The 14,349-nt window shown below is 42.3% G+C and overlaps 1 protein-coding gene across 1 annotated transcript in view; it reads right to left on the bottom strand.

Moving 5' to 3' along the window:
- MYH15 (myosin heavy chain 15) overlaps window positions 1–14,349 on the bottom strand; it is a 128,891-nt gene that overhangs the window by 2,504 nt on the left and 112,038 nt on the right. Inside the window, exons 36-39 of the mRNA XM_065539230.2 lie at window positions 10,327–10,452; window positions 8,024–8,194; window positions 5,213–5,317; window positions 922–1,017 (exon numbers count right to left, since the gene is read on the bottom strand). Of these exons, the coding sequence (XP_065395302.1) occupies window positions 922–1,017; window positions 5,213–5,317; window positions 8,024–8,194; window positions 10,327–10,452 (498 nt within the window). The remainder of the gene's footprint in view (window positions 1–921; window positions 1,018–5,212; window positions 5,318–8,023; window positions 8,195–10,326; window positions 10,453–14,349) is intronic.

The raw sequence follows: 14,349 nt of genomic DNA, 5'->3' as shown, positions 1-14,349 counted from the left end.
ATGCCTATATAGTCAGGTTTTTTTTTTTCTGCTCTGACATGAAAAAGTTGAATAATGTGAAAAGAATCTAAACTTCTGAGTATTGAATGGGATATCGTATTTTGGTATGATATATTAGGATTCAGACTTTCTAGCAGGTATAAGATCCATTTTTTTATAACTTTTGTTCCCTGGAAATTCAGAACCTAGTTGGCACTTTTCATCAACTGGATGCAGTAGAGCTCTCGCAGACTGAAAATGTGCTGGAATAAACACAGTTGTCTGTTTTGTCCTGAGTTTAACATCCTATTCTACCCCTGAGTAGAGGGGGCTTGTCTTTAAAATTATATGGGTCAACAGGTAATTATTAGACCTTGAGCTAGAACAGGTAGTATTTTAGGCCAAATCATTGAAATGATCAAAACCCCTCAAGAGTTAATATTAGGGATAAATCAATATATATGGCACTTACCAATTACATTCCCTGTAGTTATAGATACTGACCCAGGGATGGCAAGTACATTTCAATTTATGGTGGTTTTGTCCACAACCATATCCAGGATCATCAAGAACAAATACTGTGAACCATGTTTATGTTTACCCTAGGTTTGGGGATGAGGGAGGCCCCAGGGTGACTACCTTGCCCAAAACCGGCCTTCCCTACATGACACTCTGCTTTTTCCTAGCTCATTTCTTGTTGTGCACCTGTTTGGGTGAAACCACAAAGGTAAAGGAGAGAGCTCTGGCTTCCTGGAGGGAAAAGCCACACACATTTTTGCCATGGGTGAGAATTCTAACTTGAGAAAAAAACTGAGAATGAGCAGACTCTAAGCTGAGCTGGCCCTCTCTGACAAGCTGCTGGCTGAGCTCAGGGCCACAGATCTCCCTTAACCAAAACAACACTGGAAAATCCAGGAGGCTGCAACTTCCCAAGGCACTCACCGCCACCTCGACTTGCTGCTTATAATTGTGCACTTTTAGCTGAAGTTTATCCATCTGAGTTTGCATCCTGCTCAGATTCTTCTTGTCTTCCTCTGCCTGCAATACATAGGCACGTATGGGGAAGGTGATTCAGAGGATCCAGCAGTCTACAATGGGGTAGTCTCATGTGGGGAAATAAGGGTTAGGGAACTTTATTAAACATCATCTCACAGTTGTGATTTTTAACAATGGGTTTAACTCACCCAAGTTCCAAGAAATTGATAAACAGAACTGTCAGCACTAATGGTCATTTGTCCTGATCCACCAACCTTTGCTGAAATGGGAGTTAAACCCATTAGGTTCAGTTTGGGTCTGAATGTCTTTCCAGCTCAACCAAGCTATATCTGCCTGAAGCTGTATCTGTATACTTAAAATTAGTAGTGAATTATCTACTGTTATATTTTACTTTAAGGTGGTGGTGGTGGGGGTGCATTCCAGATGACGAGCTAAATAAAAAGCTATATCTTTAGCAGGAATGAAGTGCATTATTATAAAAGCCACATATGCAAAAATGAAAACCAATTGCTCCCCAATCAAAACAACTATTCCTTTGAACTTTCTAATTGACTCTTGGTTTTGAGTAATAGAACTATAGAAAAGATAAATTTTCTGGAATTCTGATGCAGACATCAGCAGAGATAGCAACGAAGATTCTACAAGCTGTGGGAACCATGGTGTGCCTATTCTCATTGCCTCAATTACAATCCAGCCTCGGGCTGGAGAAAGGAAATCTGGTGGGATAATGTTTCTCAACTGTGCTCCACAGAGCCTTTGGTATTCCAGGGAGAGAGGAGGCTAAAGGCAGGCAGGTAGATAAGGCTCTGCCTGCCCCCTCTTTCCTCATGTCCCTTTAACTGGAGTATTTCCACACTGGAGCTATTGAACTTTTCAAAGGCAGAAAATACCTCAATTTGCTCAGGGTGGAGAAGCTGATTTAATCAAGAAAGATCTACTGCTGCTTAAAATTTTTTTCTGGCTCCATTTGACCTATTCCATCAAGTATGAACTTTTTTGGCAGCTTTAACGTTCACCCTACTTACCTTCCATTCCCCCCACCACCACGAACCCACTCCAACCAGGTCACATTCTCCTGTTTCTGCAGAGCTCCCCTGCTTACTTTGTCCTCCTTAGGTTTAGCCAAGCTGTTCTCATCATCTGGAATGCACCCCCACACACACACCACCACCACCTTAAAGTACCATATAAAAGTAGATATTAATTACTAATTTTAAGCATCAGGAGACAGGGATGAATATATATATGAAAGAACCTAGTTGGGGAACTGAGACAAGTCTGGTTCAAATAAAATCCCTTCTTTGTTTTTATCTGCCTATCCCTCGACTTCTCAGGTTTATAAAATTCAAAAAATTTGTAGCATTATGTGCTTACAGTAAATTATAAAATCAACACAAGTTTAATTGCTAACAATCAGTTTACTGAGAGGAGAGTAAATTGTTGGTAAAGGAGGCCACACAGAAGAAAACTGAAAAAAGCTAGAAGTGGTTGCTGATGTTCCTGATGTCCCTCCCATATGGGAAGGCAAAGCCACTGATGTTAGGCCTAGGTTCCCATCTTAAGCTGTGGGGCATTGAGTAACTGGTGGCCATGGCTATGCACGTCCTAGATTTCCCAACAAGAAAAGAACTTGCCATTCAGCTGTGAGAAGTGCCGTTACCTGATAATCTCCAACTGTAGTGCCTTTGGGACCTGCCACAGCATTAGCATTGAGGCCACACACTTCCTAGGCAGCCCCCAGGCAATGGCTGGGCACAGTGAAGTCACCAGAGTCTGGCCATTTCTGCCCAACATGGGAGTCCTTTCTGGGCTATCTTCGTGCTGGATGCTTGCCCAGAGCTGCACTACCATCTGACACTCTTCCCATCCCCTCTTCCTCCCTCAGCCTCTCCTTTCACGTCTCTGCCCCATCCTGCTTGCTTGCATCTTCATCTTTCATAGATGTCACTTCTAATAGATCCCTTGTACATCTAACTCTATCCTGGCATTTGGTTCCTAAAGAACCCTCTCAACACAGCAACTTAACCAGATTGTATTTCCTTATCCCTAAAAATGATACTACATTCTTGACTAGATGTGTAAAGATTAAATAATATCTACACAGATTCTTGGATGTAGGAGGCAGTTGATGGTAGAACTGAGTAGGTGGGTGGAGAGTGAGGGGCAGAGGAACTATCTTGACCTTCTATAGCAACTACAAGTACCTAATCTTATGTTCTGCTTTATAGCACATTTTTCTAGGTGCTGGAGAGAGAAAATAGGACAACTTTCCAAATGCTAGGGGGATATAAAGGAGAGGATAAATGCGGCATGGGGACCAGTCATAGAACTGCCATGGAGCGGGACCACACTTGACTCCTTTCCAGTAGCAGAATCTTCCCAGAGGACTTCTCCTAAGAAAATGATATTTGTGCCCCTTTCAAAATGACACTTTTAATTGCACCTAGGAATGGGCTATCACCAAACACCCTGCCTCCTTGTCCTGGTGGTTATTTTGATGATCGAAATGACTCAGCATTAACCTTGAACATTTCAAAACCAAGTACCAGGAAATGTGGAATGTCCTCTAATATCTTTTTAAACTTACAGGGTCTAGCCTAATAGATATTAGCTGATCTGATGGCAGAAAATAGGCCTATCTAAGCATTCTGCAGACACTTGGAAGAAATTAATAAATGCACCTCATTCTAGCACATGAGAAACACTAGGATTATTACAATGAAGAAACAAGGGTAAGGCACAACAGAACAAGAATGCATTCCTTGGGACAATGAAAACCAAAAAAAAAATATGTAACTTTGGTTTTTTGTTTTATAATGAAGTTGTTTACAGAATAAAACAATAAGAATAATCAATAGGAAAATAAAAAGAAAAATCCAGACATTAAAGCAGCATTTCACACCATCAACACGGGTGGCTTCTCCACCCTCCTCAAAAGAAGAGTAGAATAGCAAACTTTTAAGTTCCCAAGGTGTTTACCTACTTAGCCATACACACCATGGGCCCACTTCTCAGTGGCTTTGATATACCTAGCGTGGTCTAAAGAAGTGTCAGACTAACTCATCTTACAAAAGGAACCACTTAATAATAAAAGAGCTGTGCAAGTAGCTCATTTCGTCTTAATTAGCCCAAGATGATGCTTCTGAAGTGCTGTGCTTTCTTATCTATCCTTCCTGCTGCAAGGGAAGAAGACTTTGACATCTTTAACAACTCAGCCTCAGGAACCAGAATCAGTACTAAGCAGATCTTGCATTGGCTTTGTCAAAGAAGCTGTAAAAATGGGTGCCTAAAATGAATTTGTCTTTGTATTGGAATAAGCTATCATGTGCAGTGTGAGAGAGCTGGGATAAGCTATCATGTGCAGTGTGAGAGAGCTAGGATAAGCTATCATGTGCAGTGTGAGAGAGCTGGGATAAGCTATCATGTGCAGTGTGAGAGGGCTGGAAAGTGACTTATAGCATCTGTGTTCAACAATGGAAATCACACATCTACTGTGTGACAGGGGGATGCCAGACCCTAGAGGGGAGAATAATATAGTGCCTCTGCCATCAGAGAATCTATGTTGACTGCATTAGAAAGAAAAAGGAAGCAATGATTGAAAGTGAAAATGTAAATGATGATATTTTTACTTTAGAAATGCATTAGTTACTTGTAAGAAGTCTGCCCACCTCTTTTCAATTATTGCTTGAGACCAATGTTAGTCAACAGGTGAGATTCAGAAAGCTTCAGAGGTCTCTCTTTAGTGTTTTGTTTCCACCTGGCACTAGCAACAGTGTCCTCAGTGGCCTTGAGTGTTTGTGCAACCAGAAAATAGGAGTGGAAATGCACCCCGCTCCAATTGAGTCAGCATCCCATGTAACCTGCCAGCTGGGTAGCCACCCGAGCCTCTGCCATTAACTTCATTTACACATTGTTCTCACTCAGCCACTCACAGGAAGGCATCTTTATGAAAGCACTGCAAACACTATGTGTGAAAAAATCCAGATGGTATAAATAGCTTTTCACTTCTAATTGCAACTTGCCGCTCACATTTTGTTTCCTGAGAGCTCTGAAAAGACTGATCCAAACCACTAATAGCACAGGAGCTCTGGGAGGGTGAGTCAGTGTCTACTGCTGAAGGAGAACAAAGATGAAGAGAGAACTGCAGGAGTCCCAGAAGGCCATTTCAGGCTTGAAGGAGCACTTTTCTGCAGGGTAGCGCCCAACCAGCCAAACAGGGAATGGTTTCCCGGAGTACCTGATAGGTCAGCTCTTTGATGCATCGCTCAAGTCTGCGGGCTCCCCTCTGGGCCTCTGCACTGCGACGGATTTCACCCTCCAGTTCACCTTCCAGTTCACGAACCTGCAACCAAAACGTGACCTCAGACCACATGCTGCCAGCAAGGCTGGCCTTCTATTTGCCAATTGGCACAATCATTGGAAAGACAGCAAAGTGTCAAGGGAACATGCACACACCATTTCTGGTAGTACTTAGACAGGACAGTGTCTCGGGAAAACTCTCTCACCAAAAGTAAGATCTTTTATGGATTCATAAAAGAACTGTTTAGACTGAAATATGTGAAAGGCTAATTCACACAGATATGAGAAGCTTTTTTCTTGAATTACAAAATCACACCCAAAGTGTATGCATGAATGTATATGTAAGTATAGAGAGTAAGCAATGTGTAGCCCACTTGAGGATTTTGTCAACATACTACCTAATCTTCAGCTGCTTTCTCTACATCCAGCTCTGACTCTCTAAAGATATCGGACACTGAGTTTATGTCCCATGTATGTCACCCACAACCCTACAGTCCCGCTTTGTGGGAGAGCTATCACACAGACAACTGCCTGCAGCCTTATGGAATTACACAAACGAGCTTAACATTCATTCAACGCAGGTGCCTACTACATACCACACCCCAGTGCTAGGATACAGCAGTGAACAAAACAGACAAAAATCTCTCCCCGGAATTAGCATACATTCTAATGAGGGGAAGCAGACAGACAAAACAAAGTAAAATGTAGGCTATGTTTGATGGGGACAAGTGCCACAGAGAGAAATAAGGCAGGAGAGGGAGTAGGGAGTTGATGTTCGCTGCTCCCCCTGGCTGGGGGGCTCTTGCCCAGGTATCCTCTTTTCCTGCTTTCTCCTTGACGCCAATGCCACCTTCTCCAAGAAGCCTTCCTGAGGACGGGAAGGCCAGTGCCCTGTGCCTAGCGCATCTGACCCCACCTCTTACTCCCCACTGGAGCCATTCTTCCCTCCTGTACCTCCTCAGAGAGGTGCAATGTGAAGGGAGGGGAGCAAGTGTGCAACTTCCTTGTGGATGAAGCCCATTTAAAGCAATCTTCTGACACCTGTCATATAGGAACCTGACACACAGTTCTGTCTGTCAGGATGTGAGCTCTCACAGGCCCTTCTACTTTTTTTTAAGCACTTGTTAAAAATTTTGGGGGGAATTAAAGTGATTAAAACACCTTGGGGAAAAACTGCTCTACTAAAGCAAATCCTAGACATCATGTAATTCCACCAGTAAATACTATTGGATATCATTCTAACAGGTAATGATGGCACCATGGTTGTGTCTTTAAGAATATTAACCATCATTCCTTAGTATTATCTGATATTAAGGAGTTCATTGCTGGTCATTACTACTGAGTTATCACTGGTTCTAGGCCATAATAGTGAACAAACAGCAATTGAAAATAAAATCTGGAAATCTTAGAATTGAGTTGGAAAAAACAGTTTCGTGTATTTTTTAGGGGGAAAATGCATACTTTTAAATGTTATACCTATATGCCATTTCTCTTATACCAAAAATCTTGGTTCTTATATATGTCATTGGATAAACAACAGTCTTACTGCTAATAGCAATTAAATGTTGGTATTTTGAAGTTATAAATGCATGGTTTTAGCCATTCTCTTGTTATTTTGTCCTTATATTGAGGGATGTATGGACAAAACACTACGTTTAAAGGTCACTGAGAATAATTCCTACTTGTGTATGTTTAATGCCCCCAATTTAATATGTCATTAACTTCATTTGCTTCCACTGGTGTTAAAATTTTAGGGACTGCTGAGTTTTTTTCTTTGACTTAAACTTGTTTTTTTAATTATAAAGTATGCAAATGATTTATATGATTTTTCCAATCAAAACAGTTAAACAAGATACATTATGAAGGACCGACTGTCATCTCTGTGTTATCCTCTTATAGATAGCCATTTTTATTTTTCTGATTTATCCTGTTACCATTTCATTTTGAAAATACAAGCAAATGTGTACACCCTCATCTTCCCCCACTTTCTTGAACAAAAGGATATATGCTTTCCACATTGCCCTCACTGTATGACTGTATGGAGGTCCCCGAAATGTACATTGGTATTCCATGGTATGGATATACCATAGATGTGCAAAGGTGATACCCTATTTTTCAGAGGCCCTTTTGAACAATCGAATCCTAGTTGAATATTCTTTCCATTCTTGTAGCATTTATCATATGCCTTGTCTGTAGTCATTAAAATGGATTCCATAATTTTACAAATCTTATTTTCAAGATGAGTTACTACTTGTTTTTAAGCTCCCTGAAGGCAGATACTACATCATTTCTGTCAGTCCTTACTGTATCTTCTCTGAGTCTTTCTTGATCATTGATTTAGTTGTTTTCCCTCTCCTTTCTCTGGCTGTCAGAAAATGGGCATTCTCTGCAGAGGAAATAACAGGAGCAAAGGCACAGAAGCAAGACTGCCAGGGGTGTGTTTGGAAACACCAGGTAGCCCTGGAGTGAGAGCCTGGAGCTGGTGAGGTGAGCAGGAAGGGCTGTGTTGTTAGTTAGCAGGAGGGAAGTCAGATTTCATCCAGGCCAAGGAAAGTCCTATGTGCTCACCCAAAGTCAAGCAAAGAATGAATGCATATATTGAGATCTGACACTCTTAAAGATCTGAAAGTGCTAAAATCAAAAGTGATAAAGGGTGTGTGTGTTGAGGGGCAGATCTGGTGTCACATTCCAGGACAAAGAGGTCTTGAATTGGGGACTGTCAAGCCCTCATGATTACCCAGACTCCTACCCTGGATTCTAGTTTCTGGATTTGTTTTCTACTCCCCATCAGGGCCGTCTGTTCAGCTTCAGCCAGCCTTTTCTGTAAGTCTGTAATTGTCTGCTCCATATTTTCTCTCGTCTTTTGCAAGTGGGCAATGGTATCTTGCTTCTTCTTCAGTTCTTCTGACAAGTTTGCTGCCTGGGGTGGGGGAGAGAGTGAAAAAGGGACTGAGCTAGTGCAGCGGTAAATTGATCTTAACATTTTTACCCATGATCTTCAGTTCCTGGTCTGACTGGCTGCTGCACCTTGCCTCTGTATATGTGATCTCTTCCCATGATAATCTCCCTAACCACTACCACCCTCGAGTTTGTTAACAGTAATGCAATAGAGACAGCAGTAGCTACAGGAAAGAACAGGGTAAGGAGTGGTGGAAACAGACCAAAGATGAAGAACCATATGAACACTATTATGCAACACCTGTATTAAAAGAAAGATGACCAACTGAAGCAATGGCTTCTAATTGAATAAAGTACTGGGATGATTGATTATTGAATAAAGTAACTTGTGTCACATTAATGAACCAGGAAAGATAGGGAGAAGTGCCTACAAAAATCTATTCACATCTCACTTCTATAATTCTGTGACTCACTACACAAACAAGTTTGGCTCCAGGAATTTGGCAGTAACAGATGCTCTCACTGCCAATAATCTGGCATGAAAAAGGTTAATTGTGAAGCCTGCTCTTGGCTTTGGCTATGTGTACGAGGGCTTGGTGTCTCGATGCAATCATTAAGAACTGTTTTGAGAATCTCTAGGTGCATTTAATGTAAGAACATGGCCCTCACAGCCAAAGCTTTTCTATCAGGTTACCAACCATCTGCAGAATTTAAGTGTGAGACTTTCATGCAGATGGTGAGGGCAAAGAATGAATTACGTTCCGTGATGTGGGGTTGGGACTCAGAGTTAAACTGTAGGAGGTTTGGAGGGTGGGGTCAGAGATGAGTTCACTTTTCAACACAGTGTCAAGAAAATCTTATCAAGGCAAGATTAAGCAGACAGCATCTTCATAATGTACGATTGCATAAATTTATCAAACAGGAGCACCATTTTTATTCCTTTCTACCTATGTGGATTTTCCTAAATGTTACACATATTTGTTCCCTTGGCCATCAAACATCTTCAAGGTTTCACATACCTCGTTTTCATCAGAGATCAGAATACTTGCCTTGACACAAAACGGAGGAGTGATAGGCATGGTTGCCCATTCTTAGAGGGGGCTGGGTTCTACAATGATTAGGTGGTTGGGATTTGGTACAATGGTTTTGTTTAGTTCCGCAAGTGTTAAATAACTTGAGCAAATACAGACACAAGCTCTTTACCTCCTTTGAATTTTAAAATGACTAACATAAAATATAATCAAATGTCCTGTCTCCTAGTTTAGCAGGGGGGATCTGCTTCCCTTCATGTGGGAGGATCAGGGCTGTTGCATGTGGTTGTGCATTTGATGGGCTGCACAAAAGCTCTTGATGGAGAAGGGGTGAGCAGAGACAGAAACCAAGCCGGAGCCCCACTCTGCAATGGGACCTTCAAAGCTGAATCTGCCACACACAAACCTCCCCCTCCACTAATATATTTCTCCCAGTGGTACCTTCTGCTAACCATGCCCTCTGAGAGAAGTGCTGCATCTGCCCACAGGAGGTACCCAGAGGGTGGCCTTTTTTCAGTCCCTACAAAGGTTCACTAAGGTTGGCAGCCAACTCTGAGTTCAACATCATTTAGGAAAATCACTGCCATCAACAACTGGAAAATAAAGAAAGTATAGCAGCCCTGAAACCCTTTTTTACCAACCTGATTTTGCTCTTCAAGCAGTAGTACAGGTTGTAAAAAAAAAAAAAAAAAAAAAAAAAAAAAAAAAAGTGAATTAAGCATTCTTTCCAAATCATCATCATAAAACTGTTATAGACCCTAGGAAAAATAGCTTTTTGTAAGGAAACACAGAAAGAATTGTTTCTAGACACTAGATATATTGATTCACAAATGAAAAGTGGCTTAACCGAAACAAAAGAAGACTCCTGCTTCTTTTGTTTATATATAAGGTTTTGCTTATAGCAATTCAACTGCTCCTTTTCATCACCAGGGTATGTTAGTGGGAGGAGCTAATTGGCCTAATTTTTCAAGATGAGAACAAGGAGGCAGAGAGGTCAGACTAACCTCCTCTTGGCTGTATGGGAAATCAATGGAATACTTTTTGGCTGCAGATGTGCCCCTGCCCCTTGGCCACTGCGCCACTGAACTCTGGGAGACAGGATTGAGTAGGTCAATGGACCCACCTCAGTGGCTGCCTTCTTGGCCTTCTCTTCTGCATTTTGACACTCCTGCACCACCTCTTCAGCTTCTTTCTGCATCTGGGCAACATCAGCCTCCAGTTTCTTCTTCTGGCTGAGGAGGCTTGTGTTCTAAAGAAAAGCAGCATTCCTATTAGGCAAGTAAAAGCCAGCAATGTAAATGCAAGCTGGTCTGTTCAGGACATGCAATGGGAGTCAGCTCTGGCCAGAAGCAAATTTTATTATAGTGAGCCATATTCCCTTAAGCTATGCTCCCAACCCCAAAAGGCTTTTGCCATCAAACTTGAATGGAAGGGATTTCACCCATTAAAAGTTCAGGACTAAAGAGATTGCAGCCTGAATCAGAAGGGAGGAATGGTATCTAGATAACCTACAAGCCTCAAACATGCGTTTGGTTTTCAATGGGTTGAGGAAATGTTTCTCTGCCGTTTGCTTTTGGATGTGGTAGAAACAAGTGTTCTAGAGCAGAAGTTGGGGTCAACTGCAGACATCTGAGGGGCAGAGGTTGGGGAATAAAAATTGTACATCCCAGTATGCTGCTCCAGAAACAAAAAAAATCATTCCTCTTCTTTTTCTACTTCCCTTCCTATCTTACTTTACAGTGAGGAGGTGGGGAAAGTAGTTCAGAATAAGCCTCCTCCTCCAGCCCTTAGGTACCCTCATTACCACGGAGGATTCTTTGTGTTCTATGGTTGGTGCTGCCCTAATTCTTTCCTTCCTGAGTTGTGACACTAGAGGTCAAATATCCTTTTGCTGCTATTTGGTCTGTGTTTGAAGCCCAGCTTTTCTGAGGGTGTGAAAACTCAGTGTATATAAAAGGCATAGGCTTTCTATTTTTTTATTTCTCCTTTCACTTTATCCGTTTCACATTCACTTGCCTCTGGCTAGTGCCTTTCTCAGTAGCACGATGAAGACTTGGAAATAGAAAGATATGCCAGGCCAGGTGCGGTGGCTCAGACCTGTAATCCCAGCACTTTGGGAGGCTGAGGGGGGTGAATCTCCTGAGCTCAGGAGTTTGAGACCAGCCTGGGCAACATGGCGAAATCCCATCTCTACCAAAACTTTTACCAACAATAGCTGGGTGTGGTGGCATACACCTATGGTCCCAGTTACTCGGGAGGCTGACGTGAGAGGATTGCTTGAGCCTGGGAAGCGGAGGTTGCAGTGAGCTGAGATTACACCATTGCACTCCAACCTGAGTGACAGAGTGAGACTCCGTCTCAAAAAAGAAAAAAAAAAAAATAGAATGATATTCCAGCATCACTGGTTCTATCTACCCCACTTTCTCTATGACATGAAGCATCTTTATCGAGACTGCCATCTTTTGTCCTTGTGGAGAGCCAGGCCCTGGATACCTCCAAGATTTCCACTGCCATGGCCTGAGAGATGGGGTGGAAATAAGTTGTATTTTCCTGAAGTGTTTTTTGGATGCTCACAGCACAGACCCTATAGAAACTATTTCTTTGTAGAGGAAGGTACAAGTACAAATACTAATTTGTTTGTACATAGAATCATTTAAAATTTGCTAGGGAGACAAGGGCTTAAATCTTTGCAAACTGAATTACTCTCTAATTTGTTATTTTTATTTTTTTTAGGAGAAAGGGAGTTAGGGGGTATTTTGCAGAAAGGTAATCTAGATTGTCACAGCTCAGGTTTGAAAAAGGCACTTGTAATCAGTCAAAGATAAGTTTAGCCTCATATGTTAGTCCTAGGCTAGAGATCTGGAAATGCAGCAGGTAGCTAAGAAGGCTCCCTAAAAGGTTCAATATGTTTTGGTCGGTAATGTTCTAGTAACTGCAAGGTGCCCCAGCATGGTTTAGGTTGAGGAGAGGTCCTTGTGAATGATATAATATCACCTAGACCAGTGCTGGTCAAAAGGTACTCTTTCTATGAGCAGTAGCACCTGAGAACGTGTTCACTTTCTAGGTCCCAACACAGAGCTTCTGATTTAGTGGATCTGGGGTGAGATCTGAGAATTTACATTTTTTTGTGTTAGGGATTCTTATATGTACACATCAAGTTTCAGAAACTCTGCCCTAGAGATCAGGTCTCCCCTGCCTAATTTTCTTCTTCCCCAAATCCTCTCCTCTCTATGCATGCTTTTTCTCTAACTGATCCTCATCTCTCTCTAGGCTAGTGATTTTGCATCATATTGGATCCCACTGGTGCATTATTATGTATGATATGCATGGCAAATGATTTGTTACCAATAGCAATTAAGTACTATAGACCAGTGGTCCCCAACCCTTTTGGTTTCATGGCAGAAAATTTTTCCACAGATCAGGTAGGGGGGTTGGGTTGGGGGATGGTTTGGGGATAAAACTGTTCCACCTCAGATTATGAGGCATTAGATTCTCATAAGGAGCATGCAGCCTACATCTCTCACATGAGCAGTTCACACGAGCGTTTGCGCTCCTATGAGAATCTAGCGCTGCTGCTGACCTGACAGGAGGCAAAGCTCACTCCCCTGCAGCTCACCTCCTGCCATTGCAGCCCAGTTCTTAACAGGCCCCAGACCTGTACTGGTCTGTGGCCCAGGGGCTGGGAAGCCTTGCTCTAGACAGTGGATGAGTTACTTTTTTAAAAGTCTATAGTCCATTTTATAAGAATCCAACTCATTGTATTTAAACTTTCTTGAAGAAGAAAAAAAAAATGTTTGAGTTAGTTTGTTGGGAATTATCTATAACCTACAGATTATTTGTTCTATACCACGTGGTACCCAGATGGGATTGTGTCATAGACAGGGAAAAAAAGGTCAAACTGTAGGCACAAACTAATTGCAACATCTTTCAACAGGCACATTACTGGTTTATACTTTCTTTTATCCAGTATTTTTCAGTAGGGGACAACTGGCATTCTGGAAGGCGCAGTTCCTTGGGCTATCACCTTGAAGGAGTTTTGATGTCTCTGACCCTACTCACTAAATGCCAGTGGTATTGCCCAGTCACTGTGGCAACCAAAATGATCCCACAGATAGTTCTGAATGCCCCAGAGTGTAGCAGTTCTGCCCTTAGGTGCTTTAAACTGTCCTTCACAATAATCACCAGAGTAAAACTTCCTAAAATGCAAATCTGATAAGTTCACTCTTAGCTACTCAAAATTCTTCAGTGGATCTCCATGAGCTGCAAGACAAAATTCAAATTCCATCAGTCTCAGGCTCAGGGTCCCTGGTGACCTGGCCCTGCCTATCTCAGCATGATTTCTGCTCCTTCTGGCTATCCACCCAATACTCTAGCATGTGAATTTCCCTTAGACTCATAAACTCCTTCCCCCCACACCCCATGCCTCTGCCCTTAACTTTTCTCTCTATCTGGCTGGCTTCTTAAATGTCCTTCATGACTCAGACGAAGCATACTGTGCATCTACCTAACTCTCGGATTGTCAAGGAAGGCCTTCTGTAGGGGTGTGCTTGCTCTATCATTATACTCTTAGCAGTGTACTACAATTGCTTAGTTCAATCTTCATTTTTTTAGGACAGTGGAGACATTCTGTGTCTACATCACCCATACCAGTCCAGGTTATGGGGGGGGGGGTGCCCTATAAACACTTATCACACAACCCATTTACTGTAGATGCTTGTCCTGGAAACTATGGCTTCTTCTGATTCTAGGAGAAGGAGAAGGATTTAAGAATTCTTGCTTCATGTCACTTACATAACCTTCCATTAGAAGCCAGAATCTGGACAGCGTATCATATCTGTCAGCAGCCACTCAGAACTGTCACGGCTTTCCTGGCTCCAAGGCGGAGCACTGTTTTTATTCTGGGATGCTGGGGAAGCACATGGCTTAGAGAGAGCAGGAGAACCAGGAGCAGGAGTGGTTCTGGAACATTAGGGGATGCTCATCCCTCCCTCCCCAGCATCCTGGCTGTGGATGCCCTGACAATCCATTCTTCTGGCATAAGGCTTATTGTTATGGGTTGAATTTTGTCTCTCTCTCTCACACACACACACACACACACACACACAAAGATATGTTGAAGTCCTAACCCCCAATTTATCAGAACGTG

The sequence above is a fragment of the Macaca fascicularis genome, chromosome 2, assembly GCF_037993035.2.
Source record: "Macaca fascicularis isolate 582-1 chromosome 2, T2T-MFA8v1.1".
NCBI lineage: Eukaryota > Metazoa > Chordata > Mammalia > Primates > Cercopithecidae > Macaca > Macaca fascicularis.
This window is presented reverse-complemented; position numbering and strand designations above follow the sequence as displayed.